Consider the following 25,057-nt stretch of genomic DNA (forward strand, 5'->3'; position numbering starts at 1 on the left):
GTGTGTGAGCGGGGGGGGGGGCGGGGGGGGGGGTTCTCAAGGTCCACAGTGAGATGTTTTTTGCCATAGATTCTAGTGACTCCATGTACTCGATGAGCATTACCCACACACATCAGCACATGTTGTCCCTTGGCCACAGCCAAGGGCTGTAGCACACAGCACATTCCTGTAGCCCTGTGATTGTGCTTGTCCACAAAAGGTCCCAGTACATGCTAGCCAGTGTGCCTCCCCTACAAGGTGACAGCGAGTCCCCGCCCCAGTTGCCCACATGGATGCCAGGGGCCCCAGACCAAATCCCAGGTCTGGAAGGGATCAGTCTCATAAGTTGGAAGTCCTAAGTCCCAGGATCTTACTTGGAATGATCCTAAGCTGGTGATGAGGCCATGTCCTGATCAACTCATTGAAAACTGAAGATTCCATAAGAGGAAAGTGCAGTTAGCACACCTGACAGGCCAGCACCCCAGCTGAGCAGTGCAGCGTGCTGCAGACTGGCTCACTCTTGGCCTCCTGGGGTGACAGAGCTACAGCTCACTACTGCCACAGCAGCATCAAAAAAGCAGGATATTGCCAGCTCCGGAAAAGACCCAGATTCAAAATGCAAAGCTTCATTTCTACTGAATGCAGTTGCTTTTGCACCACCTTAAAATTGAAATGTCGGAATCAAAAACATTTAGCAGGGCCATTTGTATTTGGAGACAATTCAATGGGGTGGGTGGCCTCTGATCCAACCTGACTGGTATCCTCATAAGAGATCATGACACAGACACACAAAGGATGACCAGGGGAGGACAAGGAGCAGAGGGCCCTCTGCAAGCCCAGGGGAGAGGCCTCAGGAGGAGCCAACCCACCCACACCTCGACCCCAGACTTCAGCCTCAGGACTGTGAGAGTAAACTTGTGTTTTTTAAGCCATTGGTACAGGTTAAGCATCGCTAATCTGAAATTTGAAATGCTCCCAAATCTTAAACTTTCTGAGCGCTGACCTGACACTACAGTAGGACATTCCATACCTGTCCTCATGGGGTAGGTCACAGTTAAAATGCAGGTGCACTAAAAACACTGTATAAAACCACCTTTAGTAAAACAAATGCATTTCCTGTCTAGACAGGGGTCCTGACCCAAGATATCTCATGTCTATGCAAATAATCCCACATCCGAAAAGATCTGGTGTCTGAAATGGTCCTGGGTCCCCGCATTTCTGATACAAGAGGGTCCACCTGTGTTTGCTACGGCAGCCCTGCTGGTCTCACCTGCAGCATCTGGAGGGGCTCCTGATGGCTTCGGTCCTCCAGCTGCAGCAGCAGCAGGTCAAGGGAGTGGCCCTGCTGGTCCAGGCAGGCCTTGCTGTCCTGCAGCCTCGCCGCCATTGCCTCCTCCTCCTCCTTCAAAGCCTGGAGGAGCCTCCGCTCTTCTTCCACCAGGAAGAGGGCCACCTTCTCAAACTCCACCACGATGCGCTGTCTCCTCTCCTTCACTCTGTCCTGCAGGTGCGGGACCGCCCACGCTCAGCCACGAGGTGTGGCTCCAGGCGGAATGGCCCTGCTTGGTGGCTCCTTGCATATCTTCTGGCTCCCTCACTGAACCAGGGACTTGGACAGAGGTCCTCATACCATCACTGGTGTTGCCCCTGAACCTAAGGGCAATGACTGCACCCAAACATCCATGTGCTCTTACTCACGGGGTTCAGAAGTGCCACCTAAAGTAGGTCACTTGGGCATGTTGCGTAAAAATGACAGGAAGACATTGTTTTGGAACAGCCTCCTGTACTGGGCCCCAACAGGCAGGCTAACGTCAGAATGGAGTTACCCATGCTGAGGTTTCTCAGCACTAGAGCTATTTATCAGACCTGAGAAATCAGGGCTACAGAGACTGCAGCCTAACTTCCGCAATAGGCTTCTTAACCATGCGGTGATCCTTACACAACAGCCACCAGAGCCTGGGATGTAGCTCAGTAGCAGAGCACTTGCCTCACATGCCCCAGGCCTGGGCACAACCCCAGCACCTCAAAATCAAATAAAAGTGGCGAAGTTGGTGTTAATCTGTTATTTTCCTGTTTGACCTGTCTCCGAATTCCTGCCTAACCAGGAAAGTGACTTTCAAATCATGATCCACTTTTTGTGTGTTTCTCTCTTTTCAGTCTTTAAAATCAATCTTCTTGGCTCAGCCCACACTTATCCTATTTTGTGGAACAAAGTGTTGCCCAATTCTAGAATCAGAGATAAAGAAAATTAAGATCTTTAACCCAGCCAGGTGTGGTGGTGCATGCTTGTATTCCCAGCTACTCTGGAAGCTGAGGTAGGAGGATTGCTGCCTTTGAACTTGGGCAACATACTCTCAAAAAATAAAATAAAATAAATAAAAAAGGGCTGGGGATGTAGCTTGGTGGTGGGGCTCTTGCTTAGTATGTGTGATGACCTGGGTTCAACCCAATTGAAACGAATGAATGAAATAAACCAGCTGAGCCTGGTGGAATAGCCTGAAATTCCAGCTCCTAGGGAGGCTGAGGCAGGAGGATCACTTAAGCCCAGGAGTGCCAGGCCAGCCTGAATTACAGAACATTAATTTTTTTTTGAGATTTCATTACCCCATCTTTAAAAAAAAATCTTTAAACGTGTTGGAATATGTCCTCTGACAAGCTTCAAATGGTCTAGAAGGTTCTACCATCTGAATCTAATTTTTGTGTGAGGCTCCTCCTTCCCACTCGTTGCATGTCTATATAATTAAAAATTGTCTTCCTTCCCTCCTGTTCACCTGTCTTATGTAGGTTTAATTCCTGGGCCAGCCACCAAACCCAGAAGGGTAGAAAGATTTTTTTTTTTTCTCATGCTGTAGCCTTGCAATGGAGACGAGGAAGCCTTTCACAGCATCTCCCATTGAGCAAAGGTAAGACACGGAGACCTGTGAGATGGAAAAAGGATGGGAGAGGGGCTACAGGACCCACCTGGACCAGCACCCACCTGCCATTCAGCCAAGGTCTGTTCTTCCTGAGCTTGCAGTTTCTCTGTCTTGGTCATCTCCTCCCGAAGGTACTCCATGTCCTCCTCTAACTTCAACTGTGGGGTACACAAAACCACAGAACTTGGGGTCAGTGTTTCCCCCACCTCTGCCCCAAACCTGAACTGTAGTCTCTGGAGCTGCATTGACTCCAAAGACCTTCCTAAGGAAAAGCATGGGGTTCAGATACACCACCTAATGACACACAAGCCAGCAGTGATGTTCAGAGCCCACACCCTGACACTCACCTCTGAGCACAACACCCAGCACCCCACCTCAGAGCCTGATACCCTAACACACAACTGTGCCATAAGCATCATTTGAGCTAAAGGAACTAAAAAAAGTGGAGCTGCAAGACTCCCTCTGGTTCATCCCTTCTTCTTCCTGAAGAGGGAGGAAACCACCATGTGGAAAACATTCTCCCTATATCAGGAGAAAAGCAAAGGTCTCCTGGTGGGGTGGGAGGTGAGAACCCAGAGTAAGCAACACAGGCAAGCCTGGTGAAACTCATTCTCCTCCTGCCACTTCACCTGTGACTGCTCTAGGCTGAGGCCCTTTGACTTTAACTTTTACAATTTCCCCCTCTTTGCTCAAATCAGGAGAGTTGTCCTGTAGTGTTCAGGGACACCAACACGCTTAAGTTGGCCCAGACCATGGAGGCCTGATTACCACCTGTTTTGTCCATGAGCAAGAGGACACTTGCACCACATGATCCTGCATGTGGGGCTGTTAGTGCTGCTCCTGAGCCCCAATCCACAAACACACTTCTGCCCCAGATGCCACCCACCTGGTGCCCACCTTGTACTCCTGAACAGCCTCCTCCACCGGCAGCACCATGTGCAGCCGGTGCTCCCGAGCCTCCCTGCAGACAACACAGATGGGAGTCTGGTCCTCCTGGCAGAACAGCTTGAGGGGCTCCTGGTGCATCTGGCACAGGTCCCGCTTATGGAGCCCAGGGTGCTGGCGTGCCATCTCAGCCACCTTGGTGAGCAGGCGGTTGGGCCGCAGGTTCCTCTGAGGGGACACCTCCCTGCACTCTGGGCAGGGGAAGGAGCCCTTCTGCTTCTTTCTCCCCTTCTTGCCTTTAGTCTTCTCCCAGCTTGTCTGGATGCACTTGCGGCAGAAGTTGTGGCCGCAGGTGGTCATCACAGGGTCTGTGAAGTAGTCTAGGCAAATGGAGCATGTGGCCTCCTCCTGCAGCTTCCTGGCAAGTTCCACAGCATCCATGTCTCCTGGAGTATGAGGGAGGGTTTCTGTGAAACTCCTGGATAGCAGCTTGGCCTCAGACCTGGTGCTTGGGCTGGCTCCCTGTCTCTACACACTGCCTGCCCCTTCTAAAAGTCACCCTTCATAGATGAGGACAGGAGCCTGACACAACTCTGACTTGAGAATTATTTGAACTAGGGAACTAAAACAAAAGTGCTATTGCAAGACTCCCCCCTTGTCCTCCCCCTTGTTCTTCCTGATGAGGGAGGAAAGCCAGTTAGGGAGTTGACAGCTGTTTGATTCATTTTATTGTATTTTAAAATTTATTTTTGATACTGGGGATTAAACCTGGAGTGCTTTACCATTGAGCTACATCCCCAGTCCTTTTTATTTTTTGAAACAAGGTCTCACTAAGCTGCTGAGGGATTCAACAAAGATGCTAAGATTGGTCTCAAACTAGCGATTCTCCTGCCTCAGCCTCCTCAGTTGTTAGGATGATAGGTTCCACCACACACGGCAGCTGTTATTTTTAGATTCCTTAATAACAGGTAGAAATGCCTCCTGGAAACTACAAGGACCCTTTTTAGCTAAATGCCACAGGGCCCCTCCAACCCATCCTCCAGCCTGACCCTAGCCCTGGGTTATCTTCAGCCTACCCACCCAGTCTTCAAAGAGAATCCTGCTGAGTAGCCCCACTTGGGTACTTGGTCAAGCCCTCCTTCCCTCCTTTGGTGTCTAATCCTGATCTGCCTTTTGGGTAGGGGTACCCTGCTGGGCCAGTTTAGCTAGAAGCCCCCCTCCCTCCAAGTTTCCCCTTACATGGCTTCCATCCTCTCAGCCACAGTGTGTCCCTGCCTGCTTCTGCTGCGTTTTGAGGGAGCCCCATTTCTGCACTAAGGAAACACTTCTATTGCAACATGTTCCAATAAAGAGCCTTTTAAACATTGTCAGAATAATTTTTTTTTTCTTTAACAAAACCCCAGTACAACAAAAGAAGGAGAACTTCAGGGAGATGACAGCTTTTCCATTAGGGAGCAAAGTGTAGTGTGGAAAAGACAAGCATGTGCATGACTATGCACGTGCACGTGCACGCGCGCGCGCGCACACACAAATACAGGTGCTTACATGCACACATGAATACAAAACATACACAGGTGTATGCAAACATGGGCTCACACTAATACCCCCAAATGTGCACATTTACAAACATACGTACACATAGAAAACATACAAATGCACAAACACACCACATAGGCACAGGCATGTAAACGTGTGCACTACACGGTATATGTGTACAAATGCATACACTAAAACATACCACACGCAGGTATATGTAAACATGCATGCCCACAGGTATACATACATGTGCACATATGCTTGCATACAGAGACATGCAGATGCACAGGGCACATGCAACACACAGGCACCTTTCCAAATTTGAAGAGGCAGGACTCATGCATGGGGAGACCCTTCCCCTCCCTACCTCACAGGGTCCTTGTTGGGGCCAGTAGAGAGAACGCATTTGAACCTGTCTAAGCTCCCAGCGCTCACTCCTACCCCTCTTCTGCAATCCCTAAAGCCGTGGCGTCTCTGGAGTCCACAGATGTTCTGAAGTGGGTCCACGTTAATTTTAAGAGAGCCCTCTGTAAGCAGAGCAGGTGACATTAGCTCCCAGCCCCCAGTCCTCAGGAGCCCGAAGGGGGACACCGCTGGGCAGGGGAAAGGTGGACATGGGTGTCTGGCTTAGGCTGAAGCTCTGGTGGCCCTCAGGGTTCTGGACACTCCTAATGTCCCATTAATGTCCCATTGTCCATCTGGGCTTCATCTAAGGAACTGAGAATACAGACTGGTCCATGGTCCCAAGTGTGACCCTCCCCAGGGACAGAAAAGCCCAGCAGAAGCGGGAAGGATGGCATTGGGGGGCGGCGGGGCGGTGAGTCAGAGGCTTGACCAGACACGGGAGGTAGTCTCTGAGGAGCTAGTACTCACAAAAGAGGGCCCTACACTGCGCCCGGCGCCCAGGCCCAGCACACACACACGCGGCTGGGAAAGGCTGGGTTTCGCAGCGGAGTCCATGGGGTGACCGCCCGGCCTGGGGTCGCCGGGGTAGTGCGGCATAGGGGCTTTGTGGCGTCAGCAGGGCGAGCGGGTCAGCAAGGGGCAGGGGCCGCGGGGCGGGACTTGAAGGGAGAGCGAGATGGAGGCGGGGCCTCTCTGCCATGGGGTGGGGCTTGCTGGAAGCGGGAGGAGATAGAGGCTGGGCCTCGCCAGCCCGAGGTAGGGTTCGAAGGGGGAGGGAATAAAGCAAGGGCTTGGCTAGCCCGAGTTGGGGTGAGAGTGGAGGTAAGCCTGGGCGGGGGTGGGGCAAGGGAGGATAGAGAGATTGCTGTGCGGTGAGGAAATCTGCCTGGAGGGCAAGGAGGTGGCGCCCTACTAGGAGAAGATGCAAAAGGTGAGGACCCCAGGCTGCACAAGCTTCTCCGTTGGGGAAAGGGGGAGGGGTTAATAGGACAGGCAGCAGAGGCAGGGAGCGGTACCTAGTGGGGTTGGAGGTCGCTTGGAGGAGTGTGTAGCGCGGGGTCAGGGTGGCAAAGCAAAAGGGAGCTGGCGACGTGTGGGGAGACGAAGGGGGTGCTCTCCCTTGTCATTACTGAGGGGTGGAGAGTGGGAGCAGGAGTTGGGGTCCTGGCTTAGGTGCAGAGGATCGGGTCCCCTGGGCCTGGGGTGGGAAGAGGTTCTTTTCAGTACCCGCTGCTGGATTTGACCCCCAAAGCCACTCCCCACCCAAACTCACCAAGCCCGTGCCTGGAGGTAGAGGGGTCAGGTGAGGAAGTGGAGGCTGGGGCTGCACAGAGAAAGTAGGGACCAGTAGGGCCACAGAGCCCTGTGAGGCTAGGCATGTCCAGGGCTGTGTAGAGTCTGACTCTGGGTGTAGATGGCCTGTTCTGGGTGAGCATCGCTGGCTCTGGATTTAGAGGGCTGCAGGTGTAGACAGTGGCTTTCCCTGAGCCTGCTGTGCTGCAGAGTGGTGTGTTCTGATCCCAGTGAGCTTCCTGGGGGGCTTCCTGTAACACTGACCCAGACTAGTTCCTGGCTCTACCATCTGGAACAGCGTCAAGGCCGGATTCAGGACAACTTGTTGGAAACAAAGCTCATAAACTCAGCACTCAACTGGGAGCAGGCTGGGTAAGTTTGAATTACCCCATGCACATAACCAGCCTAACTAAATATTACTCAGGGGAGACAGAAGGGAGCAAAAGGAGAGGAAACCCTGTGGTCCAGAAACCCCAGAGTGGTACAGCCACTTTCTCCGACTTATTGAGTGGCTCTGAAAAGAGCCTTTGGGGTGACAGAGCACGAAGTGGGTGACCCTAGGGGCCTAAGCCCGTTCCCCGCGGATGCGGCGGGCCAGCTGGATGTCTTTGGGCATGATGGTGACGCGCTTGGCGTGGATGGCGCACAGGTTGGTGTCCTCGAAGAGCCCCACCAGGTAGGACTCGCAAGCCTCCTGCAGAGCCATCACAGCGGAGCTCTGGAAGCGCAGGTCGGTCTTGAAATCCTGCGCAACCTCGCGCACCAGGCGCTGGAACGGCAGCTTGCGAATCAGCAGCTCAGTAGACTTCTGGTAGCGGCGGATCTCACGCAAGGCCACAGTGCCTGGTCGGTAGCGGTGTGGCTTCTTCACACCTCCGGTTGCAGGTGCACTCTTGCGAGCCACCTTGGTGGCCAGCTGCTTTCGTGGTGCCTTGCCACCGGTAGACTTGCGAGCCGTCTGCTTGGTTCGAGCCATAGCTCTGGTACTTCTTCTGTCTTTCTCTGACTATTGGAACTACGGAGCCAGGCCACCTTTATAGAACCTCCTGTGTTCCCATTGGCTGGCCACCGGGTGGCGTGATGATAGACTACATTCTGATTGGTCCGTGGGCTACGTCGGTCGGCTGCCTGCTTCTTATATTCACGTTTGATCTCCAAGCTCCCAGCAACAGCAGCAGCATGTCAGGGCCAATCAGGTTGTGCGTGGCCCTGAGTCTCTTTCCTTTCCAGGATTCCTTCACTTCCTTTCAGCCATGTTCTTACCCTCTCCTCGCTTACCAAGGTGGGAAGAACCTTCTAGAAGCCAGCACTGTGCTTTGCATTTTTACATGGTGATAATGTTGAATTTTTCTGGGAGTTCTGGGAATCTGGAAAATAGCCATAGTTTAAAGGAATCTCCCATCCCTTATGATGGTCAGATAACTCCTTTCCCCATATGGCCTAGAGGAGAGGGATGCTGTGGGGTTAAAAATATGAACTAACAGCACTTAAAACAAATTAAAAACTAGATTAGAAAGTAATGTTTTGAAGATAAAAAAAAGAAAGTAACATTTTGTCAGGGCTGGCTGAGAGGCTGAGGTGGGTCACCCACCTCAGCTCTACACACCAACGTGTGTAAACAAATCTTGTTAAACCAATACTTATCTTTCTAGTTCTTTTCCTCCACAGTTGCTACTCTGTTCAACCTAGTGTGTAAGCAATTAAACCTACTCACTTCTTCACCCAGTTAACTACCCTGACCCAAGCCCGCTTTGCAGTACATGATTAACTGTACTGCTTGTTTTCACTCATCAATCCAAACAAGAGAAGCAAGTCACCCTTTTGCCCAGCTTTGGATCCGCCTCAGTCCTCCCTCCAGGGTCTCAGGGTGAAGCATTCTCAGACCTGTCCCTCAGCCACTCTTCATCCTATTTCCTCATGAGTCACTCACCCCATGCTTCCAGTTCAATTTCCCAGACATTGAAAAAATTGAAAGTTGAAACTTCTGAGGCCCCTGGAACTTCTTAGAGTCCATCTGGTCCACATTCCATCTCCAGTATTCCTCAGCATGACCACTAGATTATCCCTCCAGGGGCTTCTGCTCCAGGTCATACTGGACTTTCTTCCTTTTTATTTATTTATTTATTTTTTAAAAAATGTAAATGGACACGCTACCTTTATTTTATTTGTTTATTTGTATGGGGTGTTGAGGATCAAATCCAGGGCCTCCACATGTTAGGTGAGCACTCTACCACTGAGCCACAACCCCAGCCCCTAAAACTGGACTTTCTTATCACTTGGGCAATGATGTATTTTGTCATCAACCATGGTGCAGGGGTTTTTGTTGGAGAGGTCTTGTTTTATCAGGATGAGACATGATCAGTCAGGTGTGTTTTTTTTTTTTGTTGTTGTTGTTGTTATTATTTTGGCACTGGGGGATTGAACCCAGGGCAATTAATCACTGAACCACATCTCCAGCCCTTTATATTTTTTATTTTGAGAAAGGGTCTCCCTAAGTTGCTTAGGGCCTCGCTAAGTTGCTGAGGCTGGCCCCAAACTTCTGGTCCTTGTGCCTCAGCCTCTCAAACCTCTGGGATCAAATTAGGTAGGCACCATCATGCCTGGCTTCAGTTATTACTTTATTCAAAGTTTACTGCTTGCTTAAAAAGATAACTGTTCAATATCAGCAAAATGTTTTCAGTAATGATAGGGAATCCTTTTCAATTTATCGAACACCTTGGTTCTTATTTATTGGTCATCTTATGTTTAAAAGTACTGGCATTCCTGCACATAACCTGCTTTTTTTCTGGCACAGGAGGTCCATTGGGAGGTTCTGACTGGCTGACATGCTGTCGCTGTTTTATCCAATTAGACAGCTAGACTGACAGCGCCTGGTTCAACTGTGCACATTAATCCAATCAGATTTACATTTCCCTGAGCCATTATTTAGACATAAGTCATATAAATTGGGCAACTTGTGCTAATGACCTTTTCAAGGCTCTTGCCTTGTGTCCACTGGAAGTCTGTTTCTGCATTCAGAACAGGTTCACATTTAGGTGTGGCTCATTTTAGAAAGTTGGAGTAGGGCTGGGCCACAGACTCTGAGACAACTCATGTCCAACTCTAAGGGGGCTGCTTATATCTCATGTAAAACTGACTGGCTGAGCACCAACCCAGAGCTTATGAGAGAGTCGGCTTGACCCCATGGCGTTTGATAGAGAAAGTTGAGTTCCAGTGGCATTTTACAGCATAGTCAAGTTCATCACTAGGAATTCTTCCCTTGAGTCCTCACAGAATTTAAGGAAATGCTTACATTTACCAGTTTACCATAAAGGGTATTTTAAAGGATACCATATCAATGAGAGGAGATACACAGGGTGAGTTCTAGAAGGTCCCCAGTGCAGGAGCTTCTGTCCTGTGGGGTTGGGGTGTTCCACCCTCCTGACATGTGGATGCTTACCTTCCTATGAGCTTCCAAGTGTTCAGAGGCTCTCTGAACCCTATACTTTGTTTTTTTTTATGGAGACTTCATTGCACAGACATGATTGAAGCAGGGACGACCATGTATAAATGTAACTGAACACAAGGTTGTGAATTAAGGCAAAGAGACTGGGTGGGAAACCCAGTGAGGCCTGTCCTTTCAGATTGCTCATAGCCCTTCTCTGCAGCATTCCTTCCTCCTGGGTATTGTGCAGGACCCCTCTACAACGGGGGTCGAATGATCCACTGCCAGATGGGGTAGATCTTGAAGGCAGCTTCAAGACAGAAAGTCAGGGAAAGATTAGAGTGACTTTTAGTTCTTATGACCCAAGGTTGGGGAAGAAAGATTGCCTTCAGGAGAGAAAGAACAGGTAAAAAGAAGGTAGAAGAGGGGAGAGAGAGAGGGGGGGGTGGGAGAGAGAGAAAGAATATGAGAATGAATGGGAATTTGCTTTCTGAGCCTCAGGTAACCCAAGATTCTAACAAAAGGCCACATTTCACATTTATTGCTCTAAAGCTATACCAGGAACCAAGAACAGAAAGGTCAGGTGATTTGATGGAAGATGTTCCCATTGTTCTAGATGTTAGGGCTATGGTAATGATAAGTCAGGGCCAGGGGCAAAACCAGACCAAAGCCAGTAACCACCACCATATTCGTAGATGTGTAGGCATGTGTACAAAATAACATCAAAATGCCACAGAGTAAATAATTTACACAAAACATGAATTCATTTTCGAGGTTCTGGGGGTAAGAAGTCCAAGGTGAAGCACAGACAGGCTTGGTGTCTGGCCATAGATGGCCATAGATGATGCCTGCTAGCATCCTTATTGATGAAGGAGGGGAAGAGAGAACCATGCCTACAAGCCCCTTCACGAGGACCTCATTCCACCTACAAGGCCTCTGCCCCCGACTCAATCACCGGCTACTGCTGTCATGTTGGTAATTCAGACCTAGCTTTGCCCACAAATAAAGTGATTGAACAATGAAAACCCAGCCCTTCCAGCAACTGTATGCCGAGTGATTAGAGGGAAGCACTTTCTAGAACTGCTGGGATTTTAAAGTAATGCCAGTTTTGTTGTAGACTTCTAAATATCTCTAGTCAACCAAATCAGGGACTACAGGGCTAAATCAGTCAGCTTTGGGTGCTGTGCTGCTGCAAAGCAGACTTCCATAGCTTCACATGCCCTTCCTGTCTGCCAGGGGCATGCTGGTGGCTGCAGGGCCTGGTTGGCTCAGCTCTGCTCAGATGTGCTCCCAGCACCCATTCATCTGGGATTCAAACCTAGGAGTGATGAAATTGTACTCATCCCTGGGTAGTGAGGTGGGTGTGGAGAGCAGGCTGTGCCCCCCTCCCAGGAACTCTGGAAGGCCCAGAATGGCACCATTGAGGCCTAGCTCTGAGTTTCCACTCCACTCTTCAAAGCAGTGGTTTACCCAGAGGAGAAGGGCTCTGCACCTTGTTTGTACCAGTCTACAGCCAGCACCTGCACAGTACCACCCTAAGTAAGTAAGGCACAGACCCCTAAATCTGTTGGTGGTGCTCCTCACCTATGAAGGTGTTGCATTGAATCAAGCCCACAGACTCGTGGGTCTATCAAACCTCATGGAAACTTGTTCATCAGTCACACCAGATGGAACCCCCTCACCTACAAGCCATCTGAGGAGAAGTTGCAGGAGTGTGTGTCCACCTGTCTGTCAGGCTGTCAGTTCCAGGCGTCTCTAGGTGGATAGATGTCAGTAGAGGGTGCTTCTCACCTGTGCCCACTCTCATGAGTTGCTGCTCTTGGCATAGCTGCTTCCACAGCTCCAGAAGGACCACATTAGGCTGGTTGTCTCTTCTGGCCATCTACCCCTGCTGCCAGGTCAGCCCTCATTTCATGCAAGACACTCTGATGGCCCTTTCTTCCTTCCTTTGTCTTGCATACAGGCCCTTTCCTGTACACATTTTTGGACTGCTGTCTGCTCTCAGCTTCTCTCAGGCTAGCCATCATGGTAGTGACCTCATTAAATGGGGCAACCAACATATGGGTCTAAAATAGCCATCGAGGACCCAATGTTGCAGGTGGAGCAGGCTGCAGAACCAAGTCTCTCATGCCACTGGTAAATCTTCCATCACCTGGCCCCGTGAATTCAGATTAAACATTGCCTGACACATACCAAGCTCCTGTTGAATCTGCTCCAAATCTGCACAGGATTGCCATTTACCCACAGTTTCTGGCAGTTCTCCAGGTCAGTCCACACAGTTCATGCAGCTGCATAAAGCAAACTATCAGGCAGCGATGATGGTCTCCACTCTTGCGATGATTGCAGTTGCTGTCTCAGGGAGAAGTGGGTGGTAATGGATGTTTGGTCTCCAGAGGAGACCAAACAATGCATCCATCCCTAGGTTCCACAGTTGCAAAGCCCTGCTTCCAGGGGCTCCCCAGATTGCTAGCAAATAGCTTACCCAAGCCCACTAATGCTGCCTGGGTGTATGACTGACATGTGGTATGTTCTGTAACATTCAGCTGTTCCATTGCCTGACCTCCAGGGGCCCTGGCCTGACTAGGGGCCCTGGCCTGACTAGGGGCCATTGCCACCTCTGAATAAAGATGACCAATATCCCAACTGCCTTGCATCTTCTTTTAACTGCCCAAGCCCTGAACCTTGCTTCCCAGTCCTGAGCTTCACCCTATGCCTGACAACAAGACTGCCACAACCAAAAAGCCTCCATCTCCCCACAACCCTGTGGGCTTCAGCTCAGCTCTTTTCCCTGATAGCACATGGCCCACTTGGGAACTGCCCCTGCCCTGACGCTGGCCTAGAATCAATTCCCTGCTCTGCTGTGGGGTGCACTGAGCAAGGTCCCTGGCTGGTTTCTTGCCTCCTGTGAGCACCGGGGTGACTTCTTCACCTTCACACCTGTTCTCTGGTTTAGGTCTCAGAGCAGCTGTCTAAGACCCCATGGTCACCTTAACACTTTATTATGATAGCAGCTGGAGAAGCCTGGAACATTTTCTCAGAGGCTGCACAGCCCAGTAGGGTGTCCTCAAGGCCACCCAAGGTAATAAAGTTCCTCAGGCCAGAAACAAGAGTTTGAGCATGTGAGTATGTTGAGTGTGTTGTGCACAAGCACAAGCCCTGTAATGTGCCATCTGCGAGGGCGTGAGGAGCCCTGCACCCTTCACACCTGAAGGGATGCTCTGGTGGGCTACACTGTCCAGAGTGCTCCATCAGGTGTGTTTCTTTGGCCTGCTGAGAGCTCAGCTTTGCAGTGGGGAGAACTGGGAGTCAGGCCAACACACAGTGCCTTGAATGGGGGGAAACGGAATCAGTGGAAGGGATGTGCCCTGGCTCACTGGTCTTAGAGTGGCCCCCAAACTCCACAGTACCAGAGACCTGTAGAAGTCCCATCAAGGCCACAGGTCATGCCACAAAAGGGCTCACAGGCCCCTTAAAAGACCAAATAGCACAAGTCACTAAACAGATTTAAAGCACAAAATGAGAAGCAAGCGGAAAGGGACTTAAGTGTCCAGGGAGGTGCTGCCGCTGATACTGAGCATAGGGGTCCCTGGGTGCTGTTGCTGTCTGCTGTCAGCCTTTGCTGTGGGCAGTGTGTTATGAGGATCAGGAGGGTACTGCACCCGTGGCACACAGATGTGACTCGGGGGCAGGCTCCCCTGGCCATGCCAAAGGGAAAGTGGCTTGCATCGGGGGGGGGGGTCTGCCCTGGTTGTATGGCAGCTCTGCATGCCCCAGGTGTGCTATTCCCTTGAGTGTACCTGGATGCCCAGGGCCTAAGTGCCTCCTACATGCTTGACTTATCCACGTTTAGTGCTTCCTGTCTGCTCCCTGCCTCCTGGGCATGCAGTGCCTAGGTCTCCTCACCCATTTCTGCTCTGAGACCCTCACACTCTCCCTTCTACCTATCTCTGTGTAGCACACCCTAGGGAATTCTTCCATCTTCATGTCAACAGAGTGGTCAGGCAAGAGGAAATGAAAGGGCTTGGCCTGTTCAAAAACCAAGTATGTTTTTTTAACTCTTTTAACTGGGGAGGTTCCTCACATGTCCTGGAGCCCAAGCTTCCAGCTGTCCAACTTGCAAGTGTCTTCATCTGGTCTACAGGAAGCCTGCTCTTTTCTTCACCTGGCCTTTTTTGCAGAGCATTTTTTTTCCTTTTGATTACATCCAAATGATCAGTGCTTCCTCTTATGGATCATGTGCTACGTGTCACATTTAGGAGTATGTTGTCCAGCCCTGCCTTCTGAGAGTTTTCTTCTGTATTCTTTATCTACAATTTTGGAAGTTTCATTTTTCATTGAAGTCCACAGTCCACTTTGAGTTGATATTTGTATAAGTTCATCTCTCCCCTTTGTGATGTCCAGTGCTCTGGTCCCGTTTGCTGACAAGGCTGCCTTTCGCCTGCTGACTGTCTGCCTGCTTTTACAAGCACAGTGCACACTGTGTGTACTGAACTGTAGCTCCTCTGGGTGTTGTGTCCTTTGCACTGATCTCTGAGTCCTCCACAGATAAAACACACGGCACCTTCTGTAGCCATAACATCCACAGAGGGAGTCTTCTCTCTTCTGTTGTCCTCTTCAAGGCTGTTTTAGCTCTGAAGGAAGTTTTACAACAAGCTTGTTTATGCCTGCAAAAATCCTTGCTGGGACTGTGGTGGGAATGGCAAGAAACCCATGTATGGGGCTTTTCCTCTTCTATGTCTCTTGTTCTGGGCATTGTTATAAAGACACTTATGGTTGGCTTCATGATCCAGGATGATCTCCTCATTTAAAACTCTTTAACTTTATTACACTTGCAAAGACCCTTTTTCCAAAGGATATGGCCATAGGGAGGAGACTGGGATGTGGAAGGCTGTCCTTCAGCCGGTGCAGTTAATATTCAAGACAGGGCAGCAGCAGCTGAAGTAGAGAGGAATGCATGCATGCATCTGGACTGTCCAGAGTTGACTCCAGTAGGATATTCTGGTGGTTTCTGCAATAGCTAGTAAGGCAAAAATGAGCCAAGGACCCTGCTGTGGTTTGAAAGTTTGTGTCCCCTCCAAATTTGTGTGTTGAAGCCTAACCCCACAGATATGGTGTTAGGAGGCAGGGCCTTGGAGATGGAGCCTCGGGATGGCATCAGGGCTGGTTCTGGTTTGAAGGTGGCCCTCAAGTCTCCTGCATTGCAAACTCAATCCCCAAGGTCATGTGTTGGTGGTCTGTGGAGGGACAGAGTCAGGAAGGCCCTGCTGTCACCAAGGCACTAGTGGGTCGAGGTGGGTGTGGCTTTGTTAGCAAAGTGTGCTATCTCTGGCACACCTGTGGGGGACCACCTGAGGCCCTCCCCAGGTCAAGGTGCAGCAGGAAGTCCTCACCAGATGCCAAGTAGATGCCAGTACCATGGTATGGATGGCCCAGAATTGTGAGCTACATAAATTATTCTCTATAAGTTACTCTGTGCCATTTTGTTATAGCAACAGAAATTGGACTAAGTGCCTCAAAAGAGACTTGAGTGGACTTCCTGCATCAGGAAGACACAGCAGGTGGCGCCATCCCTGAAGGAGAGTCACACCAGACACCATGTCTGTCAACAACTTGATCTTGGACTTTCAGCCCTCCAGAACCTTGAGAATAAATTCTGTTGTCTATAAATCACCCAGCCTATAGTATTTTGTTTTAGAAACCCAAGAAGATTAAAACAGGCATATTTTACTGGCCTATTTTACTTAATTGAGGAGCAGGAAGGTGGTGAAGCTGTTTAAGGGCTGGGGAAGGCAGGGATGGGATGTGACTCAGTGATTCTGGTGCTGGGAGAAGTGAGTGGCACAGGTGAAGCCTGGCTCTGGGGAGAGGCCATGGTCTAGATAAGACCACAAGAAAAGTGGAGGATCAGGGAAGATCAACCAGAGCCTGAGGTGAGTGGCAGTAATGCTGGCCAGTCCTACCTCAGGCCTATGGCTCTCAACATCAGCCCAGCTGGCCTATGACTTATTACGATCCCCAGTGTTCCGTGAAGGATAGTGTAGAGTCCAGATGGGGCCTTGGGGTTCCTTGAGCCCAAACTACTAACTAACCACTGACTCATCCCTCATCCTCCGGTTGACCAATACCTGATCCCTCAGCTGACCCATCCCTGATCTCCTAGTTGACCCATCCTAACCTTCTACCTGACCTTCCACATGACCAGTCCTCCCGACCAATCCTGACCTGCCAGCTGACATCCTTGAACACCCAACTGATTCATCCTGACCCCCCATTTCACCTATCCTTGACCTTCCAGCTGACCCATCCCTCATCCCCCAGCTGACCCACACTTGACCATCACTGACTGTCTTCCTCCAGTGGGCAGCAAATGCCCATAAACCAGCATTAGTCTGTCCACCAACTGGAAGAGTTCTGCCCTGGGCTGAGAGTGAGGCCAGAGCCCAGGCCCCAGGGAGGTGGCCTGGGGCCCAAGGGCAGCCCTCCAGGAGAAGCAGCTCCCACCTCCAACGTCCAGAGCCTGACTGAGCAGCAGGGGGACCTGGCATCCCAGCCACCTGAGCAGGGGTAGCTGCAGCCAGGCAGTGAGATGGCAGGCACCTGTAGGGAAGGGGGCATGGCTAGAGGCATGATCAGTGTGGCTGTGGACCTCTTCCTGGGCCAGGGAGAGCCTCCTTGCTGTGTGGCCCAGGGCTTGCTGAGTTATACCCAGGACACAGAGGCTTCTGGGGACCAAGGCAACTCAGGATCACTGCTACAGGACAGATGAGGCACCAAGGGGAGATGCTAAGCTCAACACAGCCGGATGTCTTTCTGGAGAATTGGTGTCAGCTAAATGACACTATAAGTCAGAGCCCAAGGGGACCCAGAAGTTGGGAGGAGGTGAGTGGTCAGTGTTTTCTTCATAGGGGGATTTTAACATCTCCCTGGCACCATCCCCTCCAGCCCCATAGCCACAATTCTGCTCAGCTTCTGGGAGTTTGGCTTCTACATTCCACAGCTGGAGGATCAGGGATGGCTTAGCTGCAGAGTCCAAAAGAGAGACCATGTGGTAGCCGTCCTTCTGTGCCTGGCTTCTTTCATTTGGCATAAGGTCCTCCAGGTTCATCCATGTCAGGAAAAGAGGATTCCCTTCTTTTCTACGACTGAGTAGTATTCCACTTGTGTACAGCTGGCCCTTCACATCTGCAGGTTCAACCAATCTAAGATCAAAAACCATTTTTTTAAAATTGTGTCTGCCCTAAAAATGTGTGGTCTTTTTTTGGTGCGCAGGAGCTGGGGGGGGGTACAGTCTTTTTTTGGGGGGAGGTCATGATTTCTTTTTAATATTTTTTAGTTGTCAATGGATCTTTATTTTAGTTATTTATATGCAGTGCTGAGAATCAAACCCAGTGCCTCACGCATGCTAGGCAGGTGTTCTACTACTGGGCTACAACCCCAGCCCTGGTCACGGTTTCTTAAACCATACAGCAGAACAAATACTTACATAGCATTACATTCTATTATGTACTAGAAGTCATCCTAGATAACTTAAAGATTTTAGGTTAGACACAAATGGCATGCTATCATATATAAGGGTTGTGACCACACTTAACGTTTGGTATCTACAGGATCCTGAAGTCAGTCCCCTGTGAGTACTGAGGACAACTGTAATGTCCTCTAGGTTCATCCATGTGGTCAAAGATGTCAGGGTTCCATCCTTTTTAAAGGCTGCATGGTGTTCCTTCCACTGTCTGGACATCACATTTTCAGTGTTATTCATTCCTTGGTGGGCACACAGAGGATTGTCTATCTTGGCTGTTGTGAACAGTGCTGCTGTAAATACAGGAGTGCAGGTGTCTCTTGAACACACACACACACACACTTCATCTCCATTGGATATGTGCCCAGAAGTGCAATTGCTTCCTATGGTGGGCTTTACTTTTCATTTTTGAGATAGGAGATTATTGGTTATGTGGATGAGGCTGCAAGGACAGACCCAGCAGAACAGTCTAACATTAGGGCTAGAGGGGGACAGACCCACACCTGGAGAGGGTACAGACACAGCAAAGCCAGGCTGGAGCCCCACATGACACAAACTGTCTCTAGGGGTGTCTCTGAGTCTGCCCCAGGCTGCATTCTTCTTCTGGAACCTCATACTTCTTTTTCTTAACTTCCTTAATAAAATGCCTGCCCTAGGGAGGTGTGTGGAGGGACTGAGCTAATCCTGAAGATGTGTATGCAGGGACAGTGGGCCTGGAGAGGCCTCCTTGCTCCTACAGACACAGAAGTGGGCTGGCCCAGCAGAAGTGAGCTGCACATGGGCACGTCCAGAGGTATCTGCTGTGACCACCCAGAATGATTCAATGTCCCGCCTTATAAGTGGTCTCCAGGTGATGGCAGGAGCAGCACCGGCGCTACTTCATTCCACCTAGAAAGCATTCTACCTAAAAAGCATTCCTCCCGCCCCTCTTCCTTTTAGACATCTGGTCTACTTGTACCTGGCCCTTCCAGGGCTCCTCTATCTGTTTTTCTCTTCTTTGGTCCTCCTTGTTCTTTTTATTATTTCATACACATTCAGTTATCAGGATCAGATTTTTTAAAATTGAGGTGAAATTCATGTGACGCATGGTGAACCATTTTTAACTGAACAGTTCCAGGAAATTCACAGTGTTGTGCAACTGTCATCTCATCCTGGTTCCCAAACATTCTCATCACCACCAAGGATCCTGTACCCATTAGGCAGTCCCTGTTACTCTTCCCCTTCCTCCAGCTCCAAGCAACTAATCTGCTTGCTGCCTCTCTGAATTTGCCTGTTCTGGACACTTCATGTAAATGGAATTATACAATATGTGTGTATTTGTGTCTGACTTAATTGGCGCAATGTATGAGGTTCATCTATGTTGTAGCATGAATCAGTGCTTCATTCCTTTTTAATGACAAGTAATTTTCTACAGTGAGGATAAGGTCACTATTGTTGACCCATTCATCAGTTATTTCTGCCTTCCAGACAGTGTGAACAATGCTGCTGTGAACATTTAAGTACAAGTGTTTGTTGGGTGCATATTTTCATTTCTCTTGGGCATATTCCTAGAAATGATTTGCTGGTCATGTGGTGCTTTCTTCCTTTTACAAGAATCTAATAAGTGTTCTCTTAGAGAGACAGGTAGTTCTTTACATTTCTGAAACTGATAATCTGATAGATCCCCAGATCTTAGGAGCTGACCAATCAGAGCTTTTTGTGATGATGGAAACATCTTCTATCTCTGCTTTCTAACATGGTACCCGCTGGCCATGCAAAGCTAGAGCTCAAATGAAATTACTCATTTACATTAAATCTTAATCAATTGAAAATAAACAGCCCTGTGGCTTGTTGCTGTGTACTGGATGGTTCAGTTTTAGTGGCAAAAGATGAAAAGCTACCCTGAGTAGACCACCGCCATTGCTGCCCTCTTAATAACTCATTTGAGTAATTTTATGTAGATGTGAAAATCCATGGTGATACTTGAAATATCTACATCCCAGTCCCTGAAAGTTTCTTGTTAAATGCCACTTAAGGTAGAATGTGATAGATATCATCATCCAAAGTACATGTATGAAGACACGAATTGGTGTCAACATACTTTATATTTAACCAGAGATATGAAAAATTGTTCTGTATCTATGTAATAAGAATTGTAATGCATTCCGCTGTCATTCATTTAAACAAAATCATTAAAAAATGCCACTTAAATGCCACTGAGACCCACAGAGTCATAAATACATACAGTTAGAATTGCAGGCTATCACTAGAAACATGTGAGGAATCTCTGGAAGATCAGTCTTTGCAGCCCGTTTTACTGAAGTAGGGCATATACACGTGTTGCATGAACTACATACTTTCTGTGAATATTTTATTGCTGAAAACCATACTATTAGAGCAGCTCCTTATCAATTTTTATGCACTAGTTTCCCACACTGGGATATTTTGTAAAGGTAAGCAGATTTGTGAGTAGCTCCACAGATGGTATCTAGAGAGCCCTGGTTTGAGCAGATCCAGTTTTAGTAGGATAAATACATATTGTGTGCAAAATTACATAATGTATAATACATAATATTCCTGAATTGCATTGCTGGCTTGTATTTATTGTTATAATAAAATTAACAGAAACAGTACAGGTAATAACAAGGAAAAAAAGGTACCATTTACTGAGCTTTGATTTTTGTGGCACGCATCATTCAAGGGATCCTGATAGATCATGACAGAGCTCACCTAGTCCCCTCTATTAGGTAGGTGCTATTAGAATGGCCATTTCTGTCCAGTTTGCTTGGAGCTTTCCAGTCCTCCTTTTTAATAAAAAGTGGAGATAATGAAGTAATCTTCCAAAAAGTCCACACAAGTGCTACTTTATCTGTCACTAGCAGTTTTAATTTGCTGTTTATTAAAATGTAAATTTAAATATGCTAAACTCAGAAACCTAATTCAGTGTACAAATTTTGTTCTGACTTAAGCAAAAGTGAATCTTCAACGTTTGACCAACTCAGATTTAAAATAAAACTTAATTCCTTTTACCCATTCATGAATAAACCTTAAAAATGTTTACACATCCTTTAAGACCAACAACTTGGTTCTTTTCAAGTATTGAGAACAGGTCTAGCAAACAAACCCTTTACCAAAACCTTTTGAAATCCCAGTTCAATTAGATCCTGATTTTGGTGGACTTTGTTTTGTTAAAATTTATCTATTTTAACTGGTTCACTCTCGTTCCAAGTGGAAACCCCAAGATTCACCTATCAGAATTCCAAATGGCAAATTTTATTAAAGTGTAATACACTTAATATCAGATGAACTGACCCAATTGTCCCTAGGAGAAAAAAACGCAATCTTGACTTTTTTGGAATCCCAAGTACCTGTCATTGGTAATTCTGGGGACACTTAAGGAGAGGATAAAGCCCCACGAGTTTGAGATTGTATTCGCAAGCAAATGGACAGGTCCGGCGGTTTTCCCGGCCTCTAGCAGAAGCCCATCGCCCACCTCGCGCACGTGCGTGTCCCTCCCTTGGGCCATGGTCCCAGTTTGAGCCCTTTGCTTTGACTAATGCGCACTAATGCTCTTAAAGGAATCCAAGGGGACCCCGCCCCAGGCCAAAAGGCTGCGAGCTCAAAGCGGCTCTTTTCTAGAATCAGTGGTGGCTCTGAAAAGAGCCTTTGGTGTCCACGGGGCGCGCACAGGCGGCAGGGCCTCACTTGCCCTTGGCTTTGTGGTGACTCTCTGTCTTCTTGGGCAGAAGCACCGCCTGGATGTTGGGCAGGACGCCGCCCTGCGCAATGGTCACGCGGCCCAGCAGCTTGTTGAGCTCCTCGTCGTTGCGGATGGCCAACTGCAGGTGGCGGGGGATGATTCGCGTCTTCTTGTTGTCACGGGCCGCGTTGCCCGCCAGCTCCAGGATCTCGGCCGTCAGGTACTCGAGTACGGCAGCCAGGTACACCGGTGCGCCGGCTCCCACGCGCTCTGAGTAGTTGCCCTTGCGCAGCAGCCGGTGCACGCGGCCCACAGGGAACTGTAGGCCCGCGCGCGAGGAGCGGGACTTGGCCTTGGCGCGCGCCTTGCCACCCTGCTTGCCGCGGCCAGACATTTCTAAGGCAGAGAAGAAGTCGAAAAATACAACAGGGGATATCAGGACTACAGGCCCCAGCGAGCCCTTATATACGATCGGGAGGTAGGCTAAAAAGCACCGTCTGATAGGATGGCATCAATAGCCAATCAAAAAAGGACACCAGCATTTCCCGCCCCCCTAATTTGCGTAAGTCTTTCCGAGCGATGACGTAGGGCGACGTTCTATCCAACCAGAAGCGAGTAGTTCTTGATCCTTCATTTGAATTCAAGGCGTACAAATAGAGTTGTTGTGGTCGTCTCTGGAGTCTGTCAGAGGAGACCCGCCATCATGCCAGACCCTTCCAAGTCCGCTCCGGCCCCCAAGAAGGGCTCCAAGAAGGCCGTGACCAAAGCGCAGAAGAAGGACGGCAAGAAGCGCAAGCGCGGCCGCAAGGAGAGTTACTCCATCTACGTGTACAAAGTGCTCAAGCAGGTGCACCCCGACACGGGCATCTCGTCCAAGGCCATGGGCATCATGAACTCGTTCGTCAACGACATCTTTGAGCGCATCGCCAGCGAGGCCTCCCGCCTGGCGCACTACAACAAGCGCTCGACCATCACGTCCCGCGAGGTGCAGACGGCCGTGCGCCTGCTGCTGCCCGGGGAGCTGGCCAAGCACGCTGTGTCGGAGGGCACCAAGGCCGTCACCAAGTACACCAGCTCCAAGTGAGGCGCGTCCCTGGCGCCCCGAACCCAAAGGCTCTTTTCAGAGCCACCCACACAGTCGAGAAAGGGTTTTAAACACGGTGATGGGTTATTAACCCTATGTTTTACCTATACACCTTAGCGATTCCCAGTTACTGGGTGCGTCCCGCCAGTGAGTGAGCGGAGTGTGGGAATGTAACAGCCCATTGTAGAGGAACGGTGGAAATGGTGCCCTTGCGAAAAAGCAGGCGTGCAGATGAGGGGCGTCACTTCCCCCAGAAGCGTCGGTCTTCTACCCTGTGTTCCCTTGGCGAGACCATGGGTACGCCAGACCACGAGTTTGCGGAGGCCTTGGGTGTTGTAACGCTGCCTGGCGGTGGCGCCATACCACCTTTCCATCCCTGCCCGCATCAGACATCTTTATCCTCAAGCAAAGTACATCCCGGTAGGATGTTTGCCTGGAAAGATCCTGCAATGACAGTGTGCTGGACGAGAGGGACGTGGAGGCTGGCGGATCACCGCAGCGCTTTGTGCGCGAGCTGGGTTAGTAAGTGACCACAGCTGCCAGCAGCTTTCACCCTTAGTGGTGGGGGGAGGTTAGAGGAACGGAATTACCTTGTTTTGAGCAAATGTAACTGCCTCCCCTTTTGGCCGCATGATTTTCTGTGAAGTGTTAGTAACTGAATTCTTTTCTTCACATTCATGGCATTTATTTAAGGAGTGCCATTGTGCTTCAGGAAAAGCATTTTGGCATGAAGCTTTCATACTGGAAGGGACACGGCTTATCTTTTTCTTGCTTTGACTTTTCTTATTTATTAAAAGAAAAAAAAAGGATTAATAATGATTCTTTGAGCTGTTGTGAGAATTAGAAGTATTGAGAGTTTGTACCATTGTCTCCAGCAAGGAAAATTTTAAATAAAATTCAGTAAAACACACGCTTTTTTTTTCTTTTTTCTTTTTTCTTTTAAGTGTCTCCACAGGGCCCTAGCCTGTCATGTGTCTGAACTGATGCAAACTGGGAGACTGGTGGGTCAGGGGAGAAAATGTCACCACAACAAGGTCCTCCCTAAAATGGCTGTATCACCACCCCACCTCTTTCCTGCTTGGGTCCACATAAAAGGATTTTTGGAAATTTCACACATTTTAAAGTTGTCACCTACTGTATTTTTATAAAAATTCAAGTAGCAAGGATGCACATCCCAACATAGGACATTTTAAAAAGCAAAATGGCCACATCAGTATTTTAAATATACCTATTGGAACATCAATTTGATACCATAATCAGTTCATAAAATACATGATCAAATTCTATATCAGCCAGATATTTCAGGAGATGCTTAATTTCTGCCTGAACCATTATTTTTCCATTTTTCTTCTACCTCAGGATGTTACCCTACAGCAATTATAGGTATTATGGTTTATCTGTTACTTTTCTTGCAAAAAAAAAAAAAAAACAAGGTTTTTTTTTTTTTTTTTTTTTTTTTTTTGCAAGAAAAGATTTGAATACATTAGATAACCAACGATTTCTTTGGTCTGAGCAGAGGCCTGGTGTGGTGGCTCTCACCTATAATCCCAGCAATTCAGGAGGCTGAGGCAAGAGGATAGTGAGTTCAAAACCAGCTTTAGCAACTTAGTGAGGCCCTAAGTAACTCAGTGAGACCCTGTCTCTAAATAAAATACAAAACAAAGAGCTGGGGATGTGCCTTGGTTGTTAAGAGCCCCTGGGTTTAATCCTCAGTACCAAAAAAAAAGAAAAAGAAAAAAAATACCTGGGCAGTACACACACACACACACACACACACACACACATATATATATGACAAAAAAAAGAAAATATCTGGGCAGTACACAGTTTTATGTATATATTTTAGAGACAGGGTCTCACTGAGTTGCTTAGCACCATGCTTTTTTTAAACTCAAAAATCCTCCTGCCTCAGCATCCTGAGCAGCTGGGATTACAGGCATGCTCTACCCTGCCGTTGAGACAAGTATATTTTGATAGATCATGAGCAAATAAGAAAAGTTTAGTGAAACTGGCTCTTTAATGAGATGGCTGGTAGTTCCTCTGTTCTTTTCTTGGTGACTTCTGCTGCAAGTACCTGTGCCTCCTTCGGCATAGGTGGTCTTGTGTAGTCTCGTGCTAGTAATGTACAGCTTCCCCTCCATTCCATTGTTTTCTGTCTATGTTTAAAAACTTAAGGAAATTGGGGCTGGGATTGTGGCTTAGCGGTAGAGCGCTCGCCTCGCACAGGCGGGACCCGGGTATGATCCTTAGCACCACTAAAAATTTAAGATGTTGTGTCCACCGAAAACTAAAAAATAAATATTAAAAAATTCTCTCTCTCTCTCTTAAAAAAAAAAAA

The 25,057-nt window shown here is 48.8% G+C and overlaps 4 protein-coding genes and 1 long non-coding RNA gene across 8 annotated transcripts in view; 2 read left to right on the forward strand and 3 right to left on the reverse strand.

Annotated features, from left to right (window-relative positions):
• The window catches only part of LOC107153245 (E3 ubiquitin-protein ligase TRIM17-like), an 18,582-nt gene extending 12,097 nt beyond the window's left edge, over positions 1–6,485 (reverse strand). Inside the window, exons 1-5 of one of the 3 annotated variants that reach the window (XM_015498794.2) lie at positions 6,189–6,479; positions 5,683–5,842; positions 3,792–4,225; positions 2,957–3,052; positions 1,250–1,480 (exon numbers count right to left, since the gene is read on the reverse strand). In XM_015498794.2, coding sequence (XP_015354280.1) covers positions 1,250–1,480; positions 2,957–3,052; positions 3,792–4,220 — 756 coding nt within the window. In that variant the 5' untranslated portion in view covers positions 4,221–4,225; positions 5,683–5,842; positions 6,189–6,479. Of the gene's footprint in view, positions 1–1,249; positions 1,481–2,956; positions 3,053–3,791; positions 4,226–5,682; positions 5,843–6,188 lie in introns of all 3 variants that reach the window. The other 2 variants (XM_048801397.1, XM_015498795.2) reach the window with 2 other exon arrangements.
• Positions 6,486–6,530: 45 nt separating this feature from the next.
• On the forward strand, positions 6,531–16,417 carry LOC125616324. 2 transcript variants are annotated; one of them, XR_007346946.1, is made up of 3 exons: positions 6,531–6,651; positions 7,245–7,385; positions 15,927–16,417. It is a non-coding gene; the product is annotated as an uncharacterized LOC125616324 (long non-coding RNA). The 2 variants fall into 2 exon arrangements; XR_007346947.1 differs by having other exon boundaries at positions 7,312–7,385.
• Positions 7,379–7,996, reverse strand: H3-4 (H3.4 histone, cluster member). Its single transcript, XM_015498800.2, has one exon. The coding sequence runs from the start codon at positions 7,987–7,989 to the stop codon at positions 7,579–7,581; it is 411 nt and encodes a 136-aa protein (XP_015354286.1). The 5' UTR covers positions 7,990–7,996; the 3' UTR covers positions 7,379–7,578.
• A 4,158-nt stretch (positions 16,418–20,575) lies between the features above and the next one.
• Positions 20,576–22,035, reverse strand: LOC107153247 (histone H2A type 3). Its single transcript, XM_015498796.2, has one exon. It carries the CDS (start codon positions 22,027–22,029, stop codon positions 21,637–21,639), a length of 393 nt encoding a protein of 130 aa, XP_015354282.1. The 5' UTR covers positions 22,030–22,035; the 3' UTR covers positions 20,576–21,636.
• A 303-nt stretch (positions 22,036–22,338) lies between these two features.
• LOC107153248 (histone H2B type 3-B) lies at positions 22,339–22,923 on the forward strand. Its single transcript, XM_015498797.2, has one exon. It carries the CDS (start codon positions 22,339–22,341, stop codon positions 22,717–22,719), a length of 381 nt encoding a protein of 126 aa, XP_015354283.1. The 3' UTR covers positions 22,720–22,923.
• The last annotated feature ends 2,134 nt before the right edge of the window (positions 22,924–25,057 follow it).

The sequence above is a fragment of the Marmota marmota genome, unplaced genomic scaffold (genome assembly GCF_001458135.2).
Source record: "Marmota marmota marmota unplaced genomic scaffold, marMar, whole genome shotgun sequence".
Classification (NCBI taxonomy): domain Eukaryota; kingdom Metazoa; phylum Chordata; class Mammalia; order Rodentia; family Sciuridae; genus Marmota; species Marmota marmota.

Coding starts and splice junctions, on each gene's coding strand:
- LOC107153248 (XM_015498797.2), top strand. CDS start 22,339: ATGCCAGACCCTTCCAAGTCCGCTCCGGCCCCCAAGAAGGGCTCCAAG.
- LOC107153247 (XM_015498796.2), bottom strand. CDS start 22,029: ATGTCTGGCCGCGGCAAGCAGGGTGGCAAGGCGCGCGCCAAGGCCAAG.
- H3-4 (XM_015498800.2), bottom strand. CDS start 7,989: ATGGCTCGAACCAAGCAGACGGCTCGCAAGTCTACCGGTGGCAAGGCA.